At 48.6% G+C, this 22,074-nt stretch overlaps 6 protein-coding genes across 6 annotated transcripts; 4 read left to right on the top strand and 2 right to left on the bottom strand.

Annotated features, from left to right (window-relative positions):
* Positions 1–530: 530 nt before the first annotated feature.
* On the top strand, positions 531–1,919 carry FPOAC1_000695 (uncharacterized protein; the record flags this gene model as incomplete). Its single annotated transcript, XM_044845306.1, has 3 exons — positions 531–585; positions 701–1,153; positions 1,207–1,919. The coding sequence occupies 3 exons, from the start codon at positions 531–533 to the stop codon at positions 1,917–1,919; spliced, it is 1,221 nt and encodes a 406-aa protein (XP_044711222.1).
* Positions 1,920–2,621: 702 nt separating this feature from the next.
* Positions 2,622–5,037, bottom strand: FPOAC1_000694 (uncharacterized protein; the record flags this gene model as incomplete). Its single annotated transcript, XM_044845305.1, has 3 exons — positions 2,622–2,703; positions 2,764–4,674; positions 4,727–5,037. 3 exons carry the CDS (start codon positions 5,035–5,037, stop codon positions 2,622–2,624), a joined length of 2,304 nt encoding a protein of 767 aa, XP_044711221.1.
* Positions 5,038–6,002: 965 nt separating this feature from the next.
* Positions 6,003–7,547, top strand: FPOAC1_000693 (uncharacterized protein; the record flags this gene model as incomplete). The annotated part of the gene is made up of 1 exon (XM_044845304.1): positions 6,003–7,547. One exon carries the CDS (start codon positions 6,003–6,005, stop codon positions 7,545–7,547), a length of 1,545 nt encoding a protein of 514 aa, XP_044711220.1.
* A 585-nt stretch (positions 7,548–8,132) lies between these two features.
* On the bottom strand, positions 8,133–8,886 carry FPOAC1_000692 (uncharacterized protein; the record flags this gene model as incomplete). The annotated part of the gene is made up of 2 exons (XM_044845303.1): positions 8,133–8,197; positions 8,253–8,886. 2 exons carry the CDS (start codon positions 8,884–8,886, stop codon positions 8,133–8,135), a joined length of 699 nt encoding a protein of 232 aa, XP_044711219.1.
* A 4,355-nt stretch (positions 8,887–13,241) lies between these two features.
* On the top strand, positions 13,242–13,550 carry FPOAC1_000691 (uncharacterized protein; the record flags this gene model as incomplete). Its single annotated transcript, XM_044845302.1, has 1 exon — positions 13,242–13,550. The coding sequence occupies one exon, from the start codon at positions 13,242–13,244 to the stop codon at positions 13,548–13,550; it is 309 nt and encodes a 102-aa protein (XP_044711218.1).
* Positions 13,551–18,883: 5,333 nt separating this feature from the next.
* FPOAC1_000690 (uncharacterized protein) lies at positions 18,884–21,481 on the top strand (the record flags this gene model as incomplete). The annotated part of the gene is made up of 4 exons (XM_044845301.1): positions 18,884–19,701; positions 20,084–21,079; positions 21,145–21,325; positions 21,380–21,481. The coding sequence occupies 4 exons, from the start codon at positions 18,884–18,886 to the stop codon at positions 21,479–21,481; spliced, it is 2,097 nt and encodes a 698-aa protein (XP_044711217.1).
* Positions 21,482–22,074: the final 593 nt, after the last annotated feature.

Raw genomic sequence — 22,074 nt, 5'->3', positions numbered from 1 at the left:
CCGGATTTTTCTTCCTTAAACTTGGACGCGCCTACCTCCAGTTCACAGGTCCCAGGGTCCACTATTTTTGTCTCTAATCAACTCAATCTTTCTCGGCTTTTCTCTAGCGACATCTCTCTCCTTGCTCTTCCATCTCATCCTTTCGTGCCCACGCTTGTCGCGATCACAATCTTTCTCAGCGCTGCGACGACTCGACCTTTTATTCTTATCATCGCTCACGGCGGCACTTTTGCCCGTATTCCGAGGCAACTCCGTTGCCCCCGCGCACCGTGTGAACGCTAAACTGGGGGTTGCATATAATCACGGAGTCAGTCTCCGATCTTGCGTCCGGTACACTCCCCGAGGTCCACCACTCAGCGTCACGAGGAGTGCCAGACAACCAGGCAGAGTCAACTCCTCAAAGAGGCTCAACAGATTAGACGACAGGACTCCTGGCATTACGATACCGCTGCTCGGTAATTCATTGTCCGGCCCCGGCCTCAATCCCCTTCCTCCCTACGACAACATCCCCATCATCACATCACTGTCCAATGGCTTCTCCACCTAAGCCCTGGGAGCAACCTGGCGCGGCTGCGACTGCTGCTGGTAAGTCGCGATCACCAATTCCTTCCTTCTTCATTCCATCTCTATCACGTTCCATGTCAATCGCCTGCGCCTAATCCATCACCTCCAAGCGCTCGCCTGCTAACCAGACATCTAGTCCCTTCCATCTCTCCCTCCGTCGCATCAACCGTCGATTTAGCCGACGCTCCTCCAATTCCTAATCGTCCTGCTTCTCTCACCTCTACCGTTAATCAGAACGCTGCCAACTACAGCCGAATGAATTCCTCACCATACGGTTCCATGGGCGGCGCATACTCGTCGCCCTATTCCAGCCCCTACTCGCGATTTGGAATGGGTGGCATGGGCGGCGGGTATGGTAGCATGTACGGAGGAGGATATGGCGGTTATGGAGGGGGCATGTACGGCGGCATGGGTGGTGGCATGTATGGTGGTGGCATGGGAATGCCTGGCGACCAAAACAGCTTGACAAACTCGTTCAACAACAGTACACAAGCTACTTTCCAGATGCTTGAGGGCATTGTCACGGCCTTTGGTGGGTTTGCGCAGATGCTCGAAAGCACTTACATGGCCACTCACTCTAGCTTCTTTGGTAAGTTGTTACCCGTCCGTTGGTCAAAACGCCTGTTTACTAATATCCCCTAGCAATGGTCTCTGTTGCTGAACAATTCGGTAACTTGAGAGATACCTTGGGTTCAGTATTGGGCATTTTCACTTTGATGCGATGGATCCGAACTTTGATTGCCAAGATCACTGGTCGCCCGCCGCCAGCCGATGCGACTGCTCTCACACCGGCAGCCTTTGCTCGCTTTGAAGGCCGCAGTATTGGTCCCGATGGCAACCCTCTTCCTGCCAAGGCCAGCAAGAAGCCTCTCATTTTCTTTGTTCTGGCCGCCTTCGGCATTCCTTATCTCATGTCCAAGATGATTAGATCACTCGCTGCTTCACAAGAACAGGAGCAGAGGCGTCTCCAAGCACAGGCCATTGAATCACAGCAGCCCGTCGACCCGTCCAAGCTCGAGTTCTGCCGACTTACCTTCGACTTCCTCCCTCAGCCCAACACCGGCATGGAGCTTGAGGCTCGCAAGGGCGACCTTGTCGCTGTTCTCAACAAGAATGACCCATCCGGCAACCCCAGCGAGTGGTGGCAATGCAGAGCTCGTGATGGCCGCCAAGGTTACCTGCCCTCTACCTATCTTGAGGTCATCAAGCGCCCTGCGCAAGAGCCCAAGAAACTCAAGGCCGCCCCTAGCGAGAGTAGCCGCACAAACTCATTGACAAGTTCAACCATGCGTCCCGAAGATGGTAAGGAGTATGCTTCAGCCAACGGCATGCAGAGGAGCCACTTCTACTCATAAAACTTACCTGCAACGTATTGGAAACGTCGATAATAACATATGAGGACAAAAGTCTGTACGATTCTGTCTTGAATGGGGCGGGTTGCATTTGGTGATTGGATTATAAAAGTCATCACGGAGTTGTGGTTGGGTTTTCTTACGCATTAATTCCTAGCGTTTGGGTTGATTATGTCTTGCGATATTTAGGGAGGTATAATCCCAAAACGATATACATCATATACATTCACTTATCAAGCCATACTGTAGCGCTTGATCAGCGGTTCGTTGTTTGTACATTTAATTATCTGCACATGTTTTGATTTGTGATTTGATATAACATGTGAATCCCAACTTGATGCTTGAACAACGCTGCAGGTATATGCAGAATAAGAATAAAGACTTGAGATTAAAGCTCTGATATCCCTAACGAAACAGCACGGCAGCTGTGAGTCATATAAAGTATGTGCGAGAATCTCTTCGCCCACTGTTAGCTTGGTATTTACATGCCGTGTCGACTATACCCATTTATGTAACAGTTCTCGGAGTTGTAACTCCTTCCACTAAGAAGTGCTCCTCAATTGAAATCCGGACATTCAAATGCATATGTATCGTCGGTCATGTCATCCCCTGACATAACAAAGATGTCAACCAAAATGAGACTACACATCACATCCACCCTTTTTGTCAAGTTTTTGTACGCCGTCCGCTGGTTTTCTTCCTCCATTAACCCTCAGCCTCGTACGAGTTGGACTTGTGCTTGGGCTGGAACTTGAATGTTGGGTGGACAGGACCGAGGAACATCTCACTGTAAACACATGTTGTTAGCACTCTGATCCACCTAATACAGTGATGGATTGCAACTTACCTGATCTTGATCCAGTCCCTGAAGTTGTTCGACGCCATCAGAGTCTCCATCTCGTCTCGGCCCTCGTACGCGGGAGGACGGTCGTTGAGGTCAGGAGGAAGATGCTCGAGCAAACCAATAGGAACGTAGCGGTGGGCAAAGCTAAGCCACTCCAGGAGGAAACGACGAGTGAAACCGATGCCGAGCTCGTCAGAACCCCAGGCATCGAGACCGTAGCGCACGAATTTCTCAATGTAACGGAGGCGCTCACTGGACGACTTGTCGAGATATTGGCCCTTCTCAATCTCTTCAAACAGCCACGGCTTGATTAGAGCACCACGACCAATCATGACAGTGTCAACACGAGCCTTCTCGATATGCTCGTAATACTCGACGTGGGAGTAGCAGTCACCATTACCAAGGAAATACATGCGGCCATCCTTGGCGTTCGCAAGGGTGCTGGCGTCAGGCTCAGCAATTGTATCGGTCAGGGCATCCTTCTCCTTGTTGTAAGTCTTGATGAGAGCAGCACATTCGCTGATGTAGCCCCAGTCGGCTTTCTTGGTGTATCGCTGCTCACGGCTGCGACCGTGGAGAGTTAGGGCAGCACATCCAGGAGCACCAAGGCGTTCTCTGTGCTCTCGTGCACCGAACGCCAGCTTACCGATGAGCTGGGTGGCCGTAGGACGAGAGTTTCGAATTCCCGTGCGAATTTTGGCGGTGATGGGAACCTCTCCTGACACAGCATTCATTCCTCGAATCATGCGCTCCAGTTTGCCCGAGTTTTCGAGAAGTGCTGACCCACCACCAGACTTAAAGACCATGTCAATGGGGCAACCGCAGTTAAGGTCGATGAGACGAAGGTGAGGGCAGAAGCGGTTTAAAACATCCGCGGCCTTCGTGACAACCCAGTGATTGTTTCCAGAAATCTGAGCACCAAACTTGATGTCCTTGGAGTGGTTGTAGTCGTCGAAAATGGGAACAGAGCCTGGGTTGAACTTGGGAGGTGTGATCTCGGACTCGTGGGCCTTGAGGAGCGTCCAGTCGGCCTTTGTTCCTTGGATCAGAGGCATGCTCAGGGCCATCTCAGAGTAGGTGAGCTGAGCGCCAAGTTCAACGCAAAGTCGACGGAAAGGAAGGTTTCCCTGCGTAGTGAGAGGTGCCAGAGTGGGGGTCTCAGCACCGAAATAAAGTCGACGCTTCTCAGAAGGCTTGAAAGGAGGATCGATAAAGCGGGCACGAAGATCTTCAATTCCCTCACTGGACTGATTCTTGCGACGGTTCATGAACTCTTCACTCAGTTTGGCCTCCTTATTAAGCCAACCGATGTACTGTTCAGACTGCGTGAAATCTGTTCGCTTGCGGTTGAGGGCAATTTTCTTGTCAATACCGACAACGTTGTAGATAGCGGGTCGCTTTTCCTCAGATCCCTCGTCCACGGGCTCACCGTTGTCGCCACCGTTAGCAGAAGTGTTGATAAGCACCAGCTCCTTTCTTCCATCCTCATGCTCGATCTCCTTCATGTGGCTCTTAACAAATCGGCACTTCCAGCCTGCAGGACAATGGCCATGGGCCTCAAACACAGGACATTTGCCCCCAAAAGTCTCAACGTCACCTCGGCGTCCCTCCTCGAGATACTTGCGAATATCGTGGGAAAGGTTGCAACGATCACCGAACCTGCATTCTCTGGGAGAAAACTCGGGGTAGAAGGCTCGGCTGTTGCAAAGGCGAAAGGCGTCGTCGAACTTGCCAAAGTCACGCTCTGTGTTCTGGCCCTTCTTCTTCTTGTCCTTCTTGTCTTTCTTCCCCTTACCCCCCTTGCGGTTGTCATCCTGGCCCTCATTGTCTGCAGTGCCACGCGCCTCGGCTGCATCATCATCATTCACAGCATCTGTTGATATATCCTTGAACTTTGACGTGTCGACGAGGTACCTTCAGGAGATGTCAGTCTATCTCACATGCATCACTGCTTGAATGAACTCACTCTTTCTTAATGGGTGCAATTCCCTTGGTACGCCCGTCGACATGTTCTGGCTTAGAGTCTATCTTTTGCTCTTCAACCCTGTCCTCCTTGTCGCCATTTGTCACGCTTCCGTTCTCCTTGCTTGCAGGTGCATCATGCAGGCCTTCTCCAGGCACAGAGTCAGAGGGGATCGAGTCGTTCATCTTAACTCGCTTCGAAGCCCGCTCTCCGTCGTCGGTGGAAATAGCAACGTTGCTTGCATCAACCACGAGCTCGGCATGCTCATGGCCTGGGGAGACATCACCCATCGGAGCGTCGGGTTGCTCGCTCATGGCGTTGATCTTTTTGGAGGAGTGATGTTTTCTGAGAGGCTTCTTTTACTCCTCAAAGAATGGTGATGAGTTGATAAATTTCTGAGCGAAAATTAACTATTAAAAATGAGTGTGTGTTTTGTGAAGCGAGTAAGTGAGTGTAAGAGGCGAGTTGCAGGTGAAGGAAGGAAGGAAACAAGTGAGGTTGTACGAGAAAAGTTTCTCCTCCTGCATTTGTTTGCGGTGTTGCCTTACCGTTCACACTACCACCAGGCAGTGAATGAAAATGTGAATTTGGCAATGTTTGTAGCTGCCTGCTGCAGTCAAAGATCAATCGTCAAAATGAGATCGATCCTTTCGAGTGTACATTGAAAAATTCCTCGATTGGGTCGTCTAAAAGAGATGTTACCTTAGATGCACTAGACCAACAACTATCGGGGGTCTCTTTCCGTTCTGGGTTATGAGGTCAGAGAGCACACACAAATCGGGTACCTGTTCCATACTTGCAACACCTCCACTATAAGGCCCTGGTGCCTCCACACCTAGCTTAGTGAACATTCATAGGGGTCAGGTCTCACTAAGAGCGCCTTGGATTCAGGACTACGATCGCTAAGAGGTACCTACCTAGACGCTCGGGTCAGTACTTGGACTCAACAGAAGGAAGACCAACTGTCAAAGCCGACCCTGGACAGCTCTAACGTTGCATGAATGATCCTACCTGGGCTTTGACATATGGATCATTCCTCTGCTGTCACTGTCACCGTCCACAGCTCATCTGCCCTCTCCTCGCTTTACGGTTCTGGCGCATCGCCAAATGGGGTCTGTCTCTTTTTGATTGCTTTTTCTTTCATCTCCTCTGTCCACTTGTACACGTATAAAGTGGTCTTTACCCTCCCGCTTCAGCTCACCTCTTCCCCCACCTCGTCTGGTCCAAGTCACAAGCGCCAGGTCTCGTCTACGGGCAATGAAGAAAAGCCTACGAAGCCATGGCGGATCCGCGGAGGTCTCCCGATAAGTCGCTTCTCAAGACAAGAGGTGCTCAACCACAGCAGAGATCGCCAGCTCCGGCAGCCCCAATGCGAGGGCAGAGCTTTGTCGACGACGATTCGGACGACGATGACGAGTCAAGCGATCAGATGCCCTTGCCAAGGAGTCATACACCAGGTCATCTCGCCAGCAAAAGCATACAAGCGAATCGCCGAAAACCTTCGGATCTTTCCATCCGACAACGCTCTCAATCCGCATCCCAATCCGCATCCCAACCTCCGTCACAGCCCGCCTCACAGGGAGCCTCCACGACCTCGAAAACAGCGACCTACAAACCACCGTCTGGCTTCTCAAATATTGCCGGGGATGCGTCAAGTGAAGGAGATAGACGTACTCGGCGGCCAACCGCTTCACGGTCAACATCCGCCATAACCAGTCGAACAACTGCACAAGCAGCCGCACGATACGGGCCACATAGATCCCGCATATTCCATGAGGAATACACACCGTACCCCCTACTTCCAGACCCAAAGACATCTCCCAAAGTCGACGTGGCTCCAGCATCGGGCATGTACTGGTCAAGGGCACCCGTGTCGGGCGCTACTCACACCTCCTTGCGAGCACATACAACGACTATCATTGGTTCAAACGTATATGTCTTTGGTGGCTGCGACTCGAGAACATGCTTCAACGATCTTTATGTGCTGGATGCGGATTCCTTCCATTGGACTATACCTTATGTCGTTGGCGATATACCCGTTCCTTTGAGGGCCATGACGTGTACTGCTGTAGGCAAGAAGCTCATCGTGTTTGGTGGAGGTGACGGTCCGGAGTACTACAACGATGTTTATGTTTTGGATACAACAAACTTTCGGTGGACAAAGCCGAAGATTATAGGAGACAAGATGCCCTCAAAGCGAAGAGCGCACACCGCTTGTCTTTATAAAAATGGTCTTTACGTTTTTGGCGGCGGTGATGGTGTCCGGGCCTTGAACGATATATGGCGTTTAGATGTTGCCGATGTTAACAAAATGTCATGGCGACTGGTTTCAAGTTCCGATAAGGCGAGTCCTGGGACCAAAGACTACCGTCCCAAAGCAAGAGGCTATCACACGGCCAATATGGTGGGCAGCAAACTTATCATTTTTGGAGGTTCTGATGGCGGTGAATGTTTTGACGACGTATGGGTATACGATGTTGACGCGCAAGTGTGGAAAGCAGTAGCCATACCGGTTGCTTTTCGTCGCCTGTCACATACGGCCACAATAGTTGGCTCATATCTCTTCGTTATCGGCGGACACGACGGAAGCGAATATTCTAACGACGTCCTACTTCTGAACTTGGTTACGATGACATGGGACAGACGCAAGGTATATGGAAAAGCGCCTTCGGGCCGTGGCTATCATGGGACGGTGCTTTATGATAGCCGGCTCATTATTATTGGAGGGTTCGATGGAAGCGAGGTGTTTGGCGACGTTATGTTGTTAGAGCTGGCTGTCCATGCGTACTACTCGCAGATCAGTCACTTTACCATCGAGGTGTAATATCATAAGATTGCAGCTCTCTCTGGATATATCAGTGTGTTTTACTAATTGATTTGTTGTTATGGGACGGTAACTGGATCCTTGACAAGGGAGCTAGCAGGGAGTCGACGGTGTAGATCTTTTGTTTACATAGTATAGAGAAATTTCAGATGCTGGGTCATCTATTCTGAGTTTCTGAATTTGGTGTGTACGGGTTGTATAAAATATATGCTATTTTGCATGCATGGCTAGCTATGATACAATGGAAGCAATTCAAGTTACAGCCAAAGCCTACCTCAGAACGATCTTCAATGAGGTCATCATGACTTCCACCAAATCTATGAGAACTCAAATAGAAAAACACAAACGAACATTTTTGCTCTAGTGATTGTCATAACAATGGCCTCCATTTGCTTCTTGGCTCGGCGCTTCATGAAACTCCTTCTCGTGCCACCATATGTGTACAATTTTCCCCCGTTCGCCAGATAAGCTCAATTGATTCGGTTCAACGCAGTATTAGAAGATAAACGGCTCAGGATGGTTGTGTGATGCGGGATGATTTTAAATAGGTAGGGTAGGATTGTCGCTTTAGAGACAGAGACTCATTTAGGCCTTGCTCGCCTGGGCTTGCTTCTTTTCAGCCAATCGTCGCTCCTCAGCAGCAACCATATCTAGTATACAAGTTAGCATATTGTTCTTTCGTGAAGGATCGCATGCGCAACTTACCTTTCCAGAGGTCCTGACCCTCGTACTCCTCCTTGTGAATCTTCTTCTCAATGAGACGCTTGTGTTCGGGGTCGTTGGGGTCGACAACCATGACAGTCTGCCAGCGACCCTCACCCTTCTTGGCGTCGTTCACCTCAAAGATTGCAGAGATGATGAGAACCGCCAGAGTAAGACCCTGGGCGTACACACGAGCCTGAACGACCTTGTTGGCTGTGTTCATGGGTGAGCGGCTAACCATGGCAAAGGCAACACCCATGGAAGCAAGCCATGAGACGAAAACGATAGAGTATCGGTTCTCCTTTCCGTACTCCATGAATCGCTCCATTGCAGTCTGGTTCTCGCGAACGATTTGCTGCGCGCGCTGAGTCTGGTCCTCGTAAAAATTCATAGGGTTCTGCTTCTTTTGGAAATCCATTGACCAGCGATCGGCGTTGATGATGGCGCCGAAGGTACCGGCAGATGTGACGAGGAAGGTCCTGAAGGGAAGAGTGAGACCGCGGAAAGCAGGATACCGCCTTGAAGCAAGGACAACACCTCCAAGGCCGATTGTGAGACCAAGACTGCCTCCGATGAAGCCACCCTTGAGGACGGCCGAGTAATGCGCCTCCTCTTCTTCCTTTGTGAGAATCTTCATGGTTGCGATGTGATTGTTGGCGAGAGCGGGCTAAATTGAGAGGTGGGAAACGGGTTGCGAGGCGAAGAGATAGAGAGAGATGTTTGTAGAGAATATGTTTGTTTATCCCAAAGGCGCGAGAGCTTGAGTTCCAAGACCAAAGTCGTATGACGACGGAACTGTAGAGGTGGGTTGCAGCGCGCGGTTTAAACCCAGTGTGGGTCGATTCCAGTTCTCGGGATTCGATGTGTGAGGTAGTAAGGTACTCGCTATTTCCAAGCGTAAGAGAGAGAGGTCGGTACTACCTAGAGGAGCTGCGTAAGAGTGATGTAAACCTGATGATGTTAAAGTCGTGATGCACGATTGCGCCCAAGCTTATAAAGTGTGTGGTGTTTTATGCTGTAAATAAGTCTTATGAAGCCCTTTTTACTCTATCCTGACGTGGGATATAGCAATTGTATGTACCTCTTTTTTTTTTCTTGCATGACGGCTTTCGGCCAATGCATGATGTCAGATTCTTCCGAAGTCGTCCGGCGCAAACAGTCACCGAACTATGACCGAATCGCCGAATGGTTGACAGTTTGAACCATGTTTCTCGTTTTAAGAGGTTTTTTGTGTACCATTGTGTTGACATTTGCATGCAAATGTACTGATACGTTCTGGTTGAGAATGGATAGCAGCCATGTCGGCTTATCCGGACAACCCGCTGTGGAAGCGAATACAATTGCCCTTAGCAATACCATCCATCATATCTTTCTTGTAGTCTGCTACAAACAGACTGGACACTGACAGATAGTTACTTACCCTGTATTGTGGCTTCAACGTTGAATTCCTGTCTCAACTACGCCAATCCAATTCGAACATGGTCCGGCGCCGCTAATAAAGGATGATGGCATATTTAAGCAATCCAGTCACGCCGCAGAAGGCCGTATCATGTCTCTTTGAGCCGCAGTAATTGCGGCATCTTGCGGTCAAGACGGCATACTACCTTGTCCACCTGTCTGTCAATTTGATTGCTCGTGCCCGGCCATAGCACGGATGCATGATTCAGATTCCAGGGGTGTTCTTCTAGAATAAATCGACAAACTAGCGGCTCATCTCTCGGCATCACCGTTGGCAATAACACTGAAATCTCGACATCCGAATTACAAGCAGACTGAATGAAACCAGCCTTCTTTTAGCGATTCACTCTCGGGCCGTCGGCTCCAAACGGCATACGATCCACCAGCGAGCGTTCATGTGTCGGCATTTTTACGTGAGGTAGCCGTTCTATTGCAGAAGCCGCAAATGCGCACAGTTGTTTTGTAATCATGAGCCAACAGCCACGTTGTATCGGCAATGATATGTGCCTGTCCGTTGAAAAAAGAATATGTGAGATCGGAGCGCTCCGACGAACGCCTCATGGCATGATGACAAGGGGAATGTTCCGGGGAACGGATTGGATCCTTGCTTCGATCAATAAGAAACAGTTTAATAGGTAAGCGTGATTGGTAGCTATTTCTGGTAAGAAAAGTCTCCATATCCTTGTTCGACCTACCCGGGACTTGCGTGTAACTATATACAACATGCGAGCGAGATGGTTTCCATCCTTTGACAAATAATATGAATATGAGAGGCAGTTTAATATTTAGGTTGAACACTTCTATTGCATTGTGTTATACTATCTACACTTTGCATGCTGGTCGTGACCAACCTGAGAGAGAAACATATAGAACAATAGTCTATCCGACATATTAGAAGCGACATATTAGAAGTCAAGAAAGCGAATAGATGTGATCACTGCCCCCTTACTTCTCCCTACTAACAGCTAGCTTAAGCCCTATGATGTCCCCTCGTGATAGTCCAATTCTATTCTTCACCAAGGCTTTGTTGTACAACACTTTAGGCACTGAACTCAGCCCTCTATATCCCCCAAGTGGGATTTTCATCGCCGCTTTCGACTCTAAGAACGTGGAGAAATGAACCCACTGTAAAAGCTCTTGAGCGGTCTGGAATAAATCGATCCGCGTCAACTCGGTTCTTCACCAAGATCGCTCTGCAACAGCTCCATTTCCTGAGTCGCAGCTGTCCTTGATATTCATATCCTCCTGGGGCTATGAATCAACATAGGCCTCGTGGCCGGAATCTAAGCGGGGTTGCGAGTTTTGACATTACTAGATTGCTCACAGACCAGCAGTACATACATCTTCAGATAGACTACCCTCCTACTGGGTATCAAAAGTCCCGAGTCAATTCGACAACAGGACTGAGCTTTCAATAAGCGCTTCGCCCTTTAATCTTCTTCCAAGCGCCAATAATCTAATTCGCGGGTGCCTCTAGACGCAAGCCTTCTGTAACCGGGGGCAAAACCACGAGTCGCATTAACGATGAGACTATAGCGTGATACTTTAATTATCACTAACGAAAAGGATGTAGAGGCAAAGAGGCAAGATACTAGGCAAAGCGCATTTTCATGTCATCGGACCACGTGGAAATAATCAGTGACTGCATGTGCACTATGTCTCAGATAGTACCACTTGAGAGTATCTAAGGAGTATAAAGTTATTATAGCCTCGAACTAAGCCTTAACTCAAGCTACTTCGGCTTACGCCTTCTCATTACCTCGGCTGCCTTCCTCTGGAAAGATCTGCACTAATGAAACCGATGCGTCCTGCATATAGTTATTGGGAGTCTGTTGCTGAAAAACACCAACGCAGCAAAACCAATCCTTCACAGCCCCGCTTGGATGCAAGGAGTCACGTTCACACATCAGTATCTAGATCTTCAGGACTTCCTGCATCGCTTCACTAGGGAGCTTCAGTAATTTCGTCCTATCACCCCAAGACGAATTTCTGACTCGTGGAATTGTTGTCCGTTCAACCGGAGTACTATCCTGAAGGCGACCTACCAGTAGTAGTTAAACGACCTTACAGGCTCGCACCAAACTGCTTAAAACAGTTTCGAGATGTTGATCTCTATGTAAGCACCTGCACGATGCAGATCGTTTTAGAAAGCTATGATGAAATAACTGTAACCAATGATACAACCCAGTTGATTCTATGGATATCGAGATCTCATATTTCCATGTCATGATTGTCAGTAAAGACGCAAATGAACAGATCCTCCACCATTAGTTGAATTGTAAAGGAAGGATCAACAACGATATAGTAGCGACGATCGTGATGACATCAACGGTACTGGAGACTATTCGCAGCTCGAACACTCGTAAGGGTCTAGTCCGTCTTCTATGACATGCGATACCAACGTGCTGATCGTGAATAATGGGAAGCCGACGCGAAGTTGTAATGTGTCACAGGATGAAGATGATATTACTGCACCAAGAGAATGTAATTAAGGAGTGGTAACGTCAGACCTCTGATGTTCAACGCCGAGCTCGGTAGATTCTATATCTTGATTGATAGCCGACGACGTTCTTGCTGATCCGTGGGGACCGACTCCAGCCATGGACAAAAGCAAGCAAGGCCTGCCTGCATCACTGAAGAGTCTAAAAGATAAGCGCTGCACACTGATTAGACCCTGTATCGTATTGAATTCGGACTGTATGTATCTGTAAGTGTGTTTTTTCTTGCTCAATTTGAACATGACTTCTTTCGTCGTGTGATTAAAGGCTGTACATACCGAAACCGACCGTTGCAGATCGATCATACAGCCAGCATTCTTACATGAAACCAGCAACTGAACGGCCTATACTTTTTCAGTCAATAAATGTGTTTAGCCATGCGTTGGCAAAGGACAAGCGCAACGCCGTTAATTAGAAAGCGTCGACTATCACATAGTTCAATCCACATAAAAAGCGGCGCCGCCCATGCCGGAGGAATCAGAGTAAAGATGATTACCACACGGCTGACAATAGGAGGCTCTGGGTGGAAAGCGCCAAGACGCTTGATCTATTGCCGTTTGCAAGTAGGTAACCAGCCCACTTAGACGATATCTCAGGATCCTCTAGCCAAAAGGGCAGGGTGGTGGCGCGTTGGGATCTGTATCGCGGCAAAGATGGCTGTAATTTCTGCAACTTGTTAACTAGACATAAACAAACTATGAGACGTGAACATGCGTTCGAACAACGAGTTTTGGTGAGAAAGCGGGCTTCGTGTTTTCTCAACTCCCATAAGACTTGCAACAACTTGAAGGATATTGGTTAGCTAATTCAAATGCCCGATTGGTCACAAAGAAATGTGGCCCTATCCATTTTGTATGCCGAGACCTTCATTTTATGCCGTCGACTGTATACAGGTCCATGTCTTTGGTTTTCTGTCTGGTCAATGGAGTCGGAAAAGACCCCAAAGCGGTTGCAAATCGCAGACTGACTGGCTAGACTTGACTTGAAAGACGTTGCATACCGTTTACTACGGATTCAAGAAGGCTTTCAGAGGACAATGGGGTCATCAAACGAGGACCAGATCTTGGTACAGACTGTTGTTCCTCAGAGGGTCAGACCATTTGAAGTCCGAATCACCATTTTGGTCGGAGATCAGGGCCATCGATGCTATCGCCGTGTCTTGTGTCGTTATGTCGTTGTGCGACGAGAGCTTCCCGTGGCTAGTTATTGCCCTGGGCAAACAGCCCCAGTTATGTATACCGTACATAATACCGGGTTGAGCCTGATCGGCCGGGACTTGACAACTTTGGAGATTGATAGCGGCACCAGTTCTCTGGACCAGTGCTGGCCAAAATTTGGCGGCTAGATGCCCTATTGGCACATGTCTTACGGGACTTGGAGTGGTAGAATGCCACAGCTACTGGTTGCCTGGCTGGCACGGTGCCCAGGTAGCGAACTTTCCTGGATGTCAGGTTCTTGAGAAGCAGTTCCAACAAAGCTTCAATACAATATTCACTACGGTAGGGACCATGGTTAAGAACTTAGCCGCTCAGCAAGTTTTGGATACGTTTTGGCTGGGCTGTCATCGACTAGCTGACCATAATCAAGGCGATTCAATTGAGTAGCTGGACATGGATACCTCGTTCCTAAGTTGTTGAGCCTTGTTCCTTGGTTTGGTGTCCATGGAAGCCTCCATCCGTGACAACGGTAATGTACATGAGTGGGTAGGTGGGCAGGTAGCTTGCAAGTTATAGTGGAGCTCCGTAGTGTAACGGGACAAGAATGCACCTATGGCAGGGTTTAGGACGACTGTTATTAGTCAATGAATGATGGATGGAGTGGTTCAGCTGGAGTGGAAGTTCAAGGATCGATCGAGAAATTGGTGTAACTGTGAAGAGTGGTAACAATTCGTGCTGGCGTACAGAGTAAGAAAAACCTCTTTGCTCCTTCCTCAGGTTGAAATGAAACTGACAGAACAATTGATTCTAACAAGGAAAGAAACAAGAGGACCCATCTGCACCCTGAAGGAAGTTGCAACCGCCGTCAATGCTCCTTCCCCAACCCCAGATCCTAGTTCTCGTTCCAGTTGACGTTGGACTCTGGAGCCAGTTTTAGAATCTTACACTGAAGTCAACGAATTCCCGGCAGAAACACCATAATGTTTACAGGGGACTTGACAATGTAACGGTAACGAGATCTAGTGGGTATAATAATGCGCTCCCCCCTGTTTCGCCAAGCATTGACCATGAGAAAGAACCACATAGGTAGTAGTTGATATTGATATGGGTATCCCTCGAAGTCTAATGTGAAATCACATAGGTAGTAGTAGTCAATGTTAGTATGCTCTGTAGGCACTAGCCCTAAGCATTGCAATACATCTGGCGCTTAGTCTCTATCTGCCACGTTGTGGTCAACGTCAAAGCTTTTTGGTGCAGGTGTCGAGCCGAGTCATGAACATGGAGCTTTGACGCGAGGCATGAAGACGTGCAGCAAACACCTTGTGTGAAAGCGGAAATCTGATCGTTGGGTTGCATTACGGTTGCATCTACGGATACGCTGTATTATACCACAAACCTGCCTCCAAACATGATATCACTCCGTACATACTAGCATCTACACATCTCATCCGCTAATTTCGGCCGGGATATCAGATTCAGAGTTCAGTCTAATGCATATCCCAGCAAGCTCTGACGTAAGGAACAGAGCACGGCTCAGCGATTCTCGTGCGAGTCGTGACTTCATGATCCAAAGCAGAAATGATGTTCGCTGTCTTCGTAGAGAAGCCAATAAGTACAGACGATCAATGTATACGCTACGTACTAGAATCTATCTGGTAATTTTTGGCGTTTCTTCGATGAATTTCAAGATAGCTTCATCTAACAGTAACCAACAGGCGAGGAATTAAATGTCATTGCTACCCTCCAATCTTGCCTATTGCCATGATTCCGCAATCGGTACCCCAGGCACTGCCATCATTCATCACCAGAAATCACTATGCTCACGCATCTAACTGGGAACTGGGTTATTAGCTTAGGAACTTGCATCTATCTAGTAAGCCTTTTATCTCAAAGAAGGCTGAAGACGTGCCTCTAGCGGCCGACTCTAGGGTTGATCTATGGAGATCTAGCTGGGAACTCGATCAGAGGAGTTCCTATAGGCTATGGATACGTTGAACGAATACGTCAATAGTATTTCCCTACGGTTCCAACTCCTATCTGCGGAGTAGCACCACCTTACTTTACTTACGTCCTGTCTTGATCACGATCTTCAGACCTGACTCGAGAGAGCTATCCGTTGGCCCGGGAGAAGGTGAAATAGGAGCTCAATAGCTCTACCAGACAGGGGAAACCTTTTGATGCATCCTCAACCAATGGTTAAACTAAGTTCCTCGAACTAACGCAGCGGTCTCCTATTCTCGACTATAATCTTGGGATAGTTCACGAGAGCTTCAGTTAACGGCTCTAGCCCCACTTGCAACATGGACTTTTTGGCATCAAAACACTTTGCCATGTCCTCGTGAGACAACCGCATCCTTTCTAGTGAACTAGTAGTGGCTTAGATGTATTGTGGCGGACCGGTAGGCATTCCTGATCAAGGAGATATTGGTCCGCTGTTAGCCCAATGTCTTACTTCAGCCTTGTAATCCCTACATGGACCACTGCAGCAAATCGAGATGTTGCCGCTGGCCGTACTATAGACCAATAAACTGCTGATCATCAAGATGGAATTCGGAAACCTGCCACTAAGCACTTACTGCCCTCTGCAAGTCAACATCTCGATCGGTTAAAGTTTGCCACATACACATGTCCATATCCATACCTCTGTCTACATATGCAGACTGAAACTCCTTTGAGTAAACATACTATCTAGGTACTACACGATACATACAATTGATCACTTTTTTGGCAACAACAGTATTGGTAACTAGTTATTTTAGGCGATCCACTTAGCTTTCGTGTCCAGTCCCACTGATATTATTATCGTTGGCTTAGTATGCCGAGGTCGTGCTCGGCATTTCATCAAAGTCCTAGTCAGCCCAAGCCAGCACCATAACACTTGATGGATAACGAATACACTACCGTGCCACGTTCCTACTATAATGGTGGTCTACGTGGAACCTTTACTCTGCACACACACGCACAGAAATGGCATCCAGTATTGCCCTTTGCCGTGTCTAGACGGGGTATGATGATTAACTAGCTGTTGCGGCGTGTCTTTACAAACAAATGGTCAAATTGGAGAACTTTGCGTCTAGCTTAATCTGGCGAACAAATGCGAGTTGTCTCAGACTACCAGAAACTCTACGATAGACAAATACGATGCATTTGTCGCAGGTATCGCAGGAGGCTCGTCTAAAGAAGCCGCAGCCTAACTCATGACCTGTGGATCAGTGTTGGAGAACGCAACTCAACTGGAACAATGTATGAGACTGGGACTAGGAAGTGGTCTCACAACCAAACCCCACCTCTGCCGACTTGCTACATATGTACAGTATGTCATCAGGCCCTGGCAGTTGAGCCTCGACTTGGAGACGTTTGAAGGACGGACTTGGAAGAAACCTGGCTTGGCTAGGAGGCGAAAGGTTATCTTGGATGCTCTTGGCACAAAGTGACAAGTCAGGCACTTAGTGTGAACTTTGAAGTTAGTAGCTTTTGTATCAGCGACGCCTGCCAGCAACACTCATAGGCTGCATCATTAAGAACGGTATTTCGCGTGCCTCTGCCGGATCGAAATTTCCGGTCGACAATTTTAGGGCAAATCAACAACCCCAATGACATTGAATGAACGTGCTGGAGAGAACACGGCGTCGACTCCGGCTATGTGCGAAACGCATAGATAGCACAAAGTAAGTTGCATTTATTTAGCCTAGGTATGTATGGACGATCTTACTACCCAGGTAAGTATGTACAATTATTCTTCAGCAGGGTGTATAGGTAATTGGCAGGCATGATGTCTGAAACCAGTCGTCAGCATACCATATTATGGATAAAGCAAAGCAGCATCTGGACTGGAACCCCCACATCAGTCAAGAGATACATACTCTTGTCCATTGTTGGCAACTCACCCTCTTTTGACTTACGTTAGTGACCCCTGATGCATCGATTGGCTGTTGTGTCTAGCTGTGCGCTTCTCAAGGGCGACCCTTGAACCTTGCATCATCTCCCAAGGAGCCTGGAGCTTTGGACCCTTATTGTTGTTTAATGCGGAATGAGTTATGTTAGACATGGGGGAAAGTATTTATGGACAATTAGTGGAAATAATGATGTAGTCCAAAAAGACACATGCTTGAGTTAGTAGCCCCATCGACAAGCTTTGCTGATACATTATACGTTGTCATATACACAAAAGACTGAGAGAAGTGTTTACTGCCGGCGCCAACCAGGGAATTGTTGAATGAATATCACTTGCTCCGATCCTATCTTGACTGGGTAAGAGCCTAAGAGGTAGGTAGAGCAACAAGACGTGGTAATAAAGCCACCTCCGCTAGAGACGTAGTGGTTGTGTGGGTGTCCAAGAGATGCCCTGTCGTATGTTGTCATATCTCGAGTATGTATCTCGGCCGATGGTATATTATATCGATCAGTTCATGACGGCCAACCTCTTCAATCTACAATAAACTCTCTAATTGTTGCACCAAACCTCGAGTAAATCCAATCCGACAGCCAGTCGATATACCTTTACCTCATACCCATTGAGTCCTCGAACTCAAGAAAGATCTTTGAACCGGCCCTACACTACACCACACAACGCCCGTTCCAGCAAATCCTCTGGACAACCAGCAGCAAAACGAATCCCAAGCATCAAAGTACTCAGTCATCTCATCTACCCAATCAGCAACCGTGAACATTGTGACGGGGGCGCATCCCATCCATCAACGATAGAGTTGGCTGCGAGAACCAAAGAAATTGACTTTGGTAGCTTTTCTCTGCATTGGCTGTATTAGATTACGAGTTGAGAAGCCTAGCACCAGCAACAAAACAGTCATCGAGTGCTCATTTGGCTGCACCTTGACCGCCGAAGCTTTGGAGACTCATCCAATACCAAAAAGAAGGCCCGCACCCTCATTCACCACGCGACCTGTTTCCACCTATAAAGCCAGCGGATCGACTGAAAGCCGCCTTCACTTTATCGATCCGAGTGGTTCGTCTAGTATCGTCTCTTTCTTTCCCCTCATTTTCTGGAGAAAAAGAGAGAGAAAAGCTTTCTTCAATCAACCAAAAAAAGTCTCATGCAATTACCGTCCACAACAAGAATCAGTGAACAGGCATATTATCACTACAATTGCTGCTACACCAGATTCGAGTGACTAGGGTCCCTGGACGACATCGCGCCAGTCTAACCCATACCGTCTTGGACGAAACCGTGCTCTGTAAGCTGCTAACTTACAGAGGGAAGGTACGTACCTTCAACCAGCACCTTTCCTTCCTGGCAGTTAGCGTACCTTACCTGACCGTGCCTAGTGTGATTCGGCACCTTATTCATTCTCTCTACCTAAGTTGGTACCTCACCTCAGGTACTTTCTCACTGCTATCGGCAGGCATAGCGTCACCATTCGTTATTGCTGTTTTTTGCGATAGCTTCGGTCAGGCATTTTCCATTTCACTCTTACCATCACTTCCACTTTCTATATCCCTACAATACCACCTCTACCCTGATATACCCCAAAACCCACATATATCTTCATCTCTTTCCGTCGATATGGAGACATTCTTCGGCCAGATGTTCCAGAAGCCCAGCGATACCGTGGGAACCCAGGAGCCGCGTGCGTCCACCTCCACCAACTGTACCGGGGTGTGGGATTACACAAATACCATTCGCCCACAAGGACTCGCCCCCTCGGACATAGTCCCCGCCGCCACCGCCAACGCCAGCTGTGACTGTGCCAGTTCCAATCCCAGCGCCTGTGCCTGTGACTCGAGAGCCCACTTCGCCGCCGCTGCTGCTGCTTATGACCCTGACTCTCCAGGGTCGCTCATCAACTCGGGCTCAAGCTCGCTGACGCAGTCGCAGTCGCCGTCGCCCCAGCCCGGGACCCCTACCACGGGCCATTTTCTGCCTGGCGCGCACGCTAACACTGCTTCTACACCCGCTGCTCCTGCCGCTGCCTCGGTGCTGTCACGTAGTATTACTACCGCTAAAGCTGCCGCCCCCCAACTCTCTATCGGTGACTTTGATCCTGCTATTCTCTCAAACACCTCCATCGAAGACTTCGACTCCTACTTGAACAACTTTCGCGACTCCCCCACAGCAGACAACGACGTTTGTATTCAGATTCCTGATCCTTCAGATCTAGAGCAGCAGCCTTACAACCACAACATGACTACCGGACCATCCCTCGACCCTACCATGGGCCGTCGGGACTCTTTTGTCAGCGCCGGCCCCAAGCCGATATCGATGAACAACCCCAATCGTGGTGACAATGCGAACCGCAACAGAAGAGAATCTCTTGCTGGCAGCCTTATGGGCGGCGGCATGAGCTGGGGAGGCATGTCCTTTGGCAGTTTTGTTAGAGACGAGTAAGTTGATAAACCAGCCCACCTTTTCCATCATCAATCATTTTGTCCCGCCATCATTGTTTCGCTTCGCTTGTCAGAAGGATCACTGTCCTACTCTGGCCAACCTCTTTCCTGGTCACGCTACGCTACACTTGAGGCTATCTGCCATCTCCTACAACGAACCGGCTTCGAGTATACGCATGCTCAGCTATCCGCTGCCCGTTACCGCCGTTTATGGAGTCGACAGACAATATCTTGTGGCGAGCCGTTTTGAGTTTCAGGCTCCATCACAGCCCTGCGACAGCCCACATACATGCAATGCGGCAGAAAACCAATGCGCCCTTCCGCCCAATGTGCGATTGTATGTCTCAAGTAGATATATGCTGACACAATTGTTCTACAGTATTATGATGGCAACATCGCCATCGCCATTCGGTGGAGCCCATCAGTCCCCTTCTTTCCATTCTTCTTCGTATCTTCCTAAGTTGGAGGCGAACTTCATGCGAGACTTCACCTGCTGCGGCAAGATCCTCCCTAACCTGCACGATTTGCTTCAACACTACGAAGAAGCCCACACACAGCCCAGCCCCAACACAGCACGGAATAATGCCTTTTCCCAATTCTCCCAGTTGGGCATGTCCAGCGCTCCTCGAATGTCAATTTCACGAGCTGATTCAGCAGCACCTGGAAACAACTCACAGTCATCTGGTCAATTGGGGCAACATAACCGTGGTCAACAATCCCCGCATGACCTGCATGGAAACTCCGGCATGCCATCGAATATGAATGACGAGATGGATGCCGTTGCAGATATGGAAATGGACGATGCTGTAGGCACTATGGAAATGGACGACAGCCAGCGAATGTCTCAGACAAGACAGCTCTTCGGCCAGCAGAGACCCGAGCTCAATATGAACACTTCTGGTCTTACCCAAGGCCTGCGAACTTCCCAACCACCGACGCCAGCTGCTGCAAGCTTTGGACTTCAGAACAATCCCACAGTGTCTTCAGTCAACACACCTACGCTTACCACACAGGGACAAACTCCACAAGGTCAGCAAGTGGACATGGACGAGGACCTTCCGGGCATGCCTATGGGCGGTAACACGAACGATATTGGCGACATGGGATTTGGCGGAAACCAGACTAATAATGATTCCAACTTTTGCATAAACGACCCTGGAAAGCACCTTTTCAGCTCGAACGGCTTCCCTCCAAACCGTTCTATCCAGGCGCAGTTGCAACAGCTGGGTATTAACCAGTCTCAACTCAACGATCCTCAGACTAATAAGGCCATCATGCAACGACTACAAAGCATGATGATGCCTGAAGAGCACAAGCCATTCAAGTGCCCCGTTATTGGCTGTGAAAAGGCCTACAAAAATCAGAACGGCCTCAAGTACGTCAAACCCTGTCCCTTAAATCGATAACTATGGTGAAAAAAGTTAACTAACAGGGCTTTAGGTACCACAAGACGCACGGTCATCAAACTCAACAGCTCCACGAAAACGGTGATGGCACTTTCTCTATCGTTAATCCCGAAACAAGTGCGCCTTATCCAGGAACTCTGGGTATGGAAAAAGAGAAGCCCTTCAGCTGCGAGACATGCGGAAAGCGCTACAAGAATTTGAACGGGTTGAAATATGTAAGTCCCTGAACTTGAATACCTTTCCTTTCGGATACTAATTGCCGTGAACAGCACAAAGCCCATTCTCTTCCGTGCAATCCGGATTTCAAGCTCCAAGCTCTCGCAGCGGGCATGAACCTGCAAGGAATAGGAGAAGACCAGATGATGCAATAGGTTGCCGGCAACACTACCAAAACGTTGCAAACTCTTACTTTATATTAGTGGTGGCGTTCTGAATTCCAGCAGCCAGTTTCAGCATGATGCTGGTCTCAATTCGACTCGTGCCGGACCGCGATATCGATTCTGTCTTCATTATCTGCGTCTTTTCCCTGCCGATACCCTGTCTAGGCATCCGCATTCAGCCTTTTGCCTAGAATTTATAGCGTCTCATGGTGGCTTTGGAGACTTGAATCAAGGCGGACTCGAATGATTCGAAATCGAGACAACAAACTCGTCTCTTCGGCTATTCAAAGCCAGAACCAAGAGTTCGTTATTCAATTCAATGTACACCTGTTCTCTTGACAAAGTGGCCCTGGAGAAGCCGGCTGTACCAGCATCTGCGTTGATTATTTAATTGCGTCGATGCTGGATTACCCCTGGTCGAGTTGGATGTTCGTGCAAGCTTGCTTGCTGGTCGGTGCATTGTGAACAGAACTCTTTCTTGTTATTTCTTGCCTTTTTTTCTGTTATTTAAAAAGCTTGTGGATGGTCATTAGATACTTGGTTGGGAAAATTGGTTTCATGCATACATGGGCCCTTGGGAAATA

This window comes from Fusarium poae, chromosome 1, assembly GCF_019609905.1.
Source record: "Fusarium poae strain DAOMC 252244 chromosome 1, whole genome shotgun sequence".
NCBI classification, from domain to species: domain Eukaryota; kingdom Fungi; phylum Ascomycota; class Sordariomycetes; order Hypocreales; family Nectriaceae; genus Fusarium; species Fusarium poae.
The sequence above is the reverse complement of the archived record's forward strand: the minus strand, read 5'-3'. Positions and strand labels throughout refer to the sequence as shown.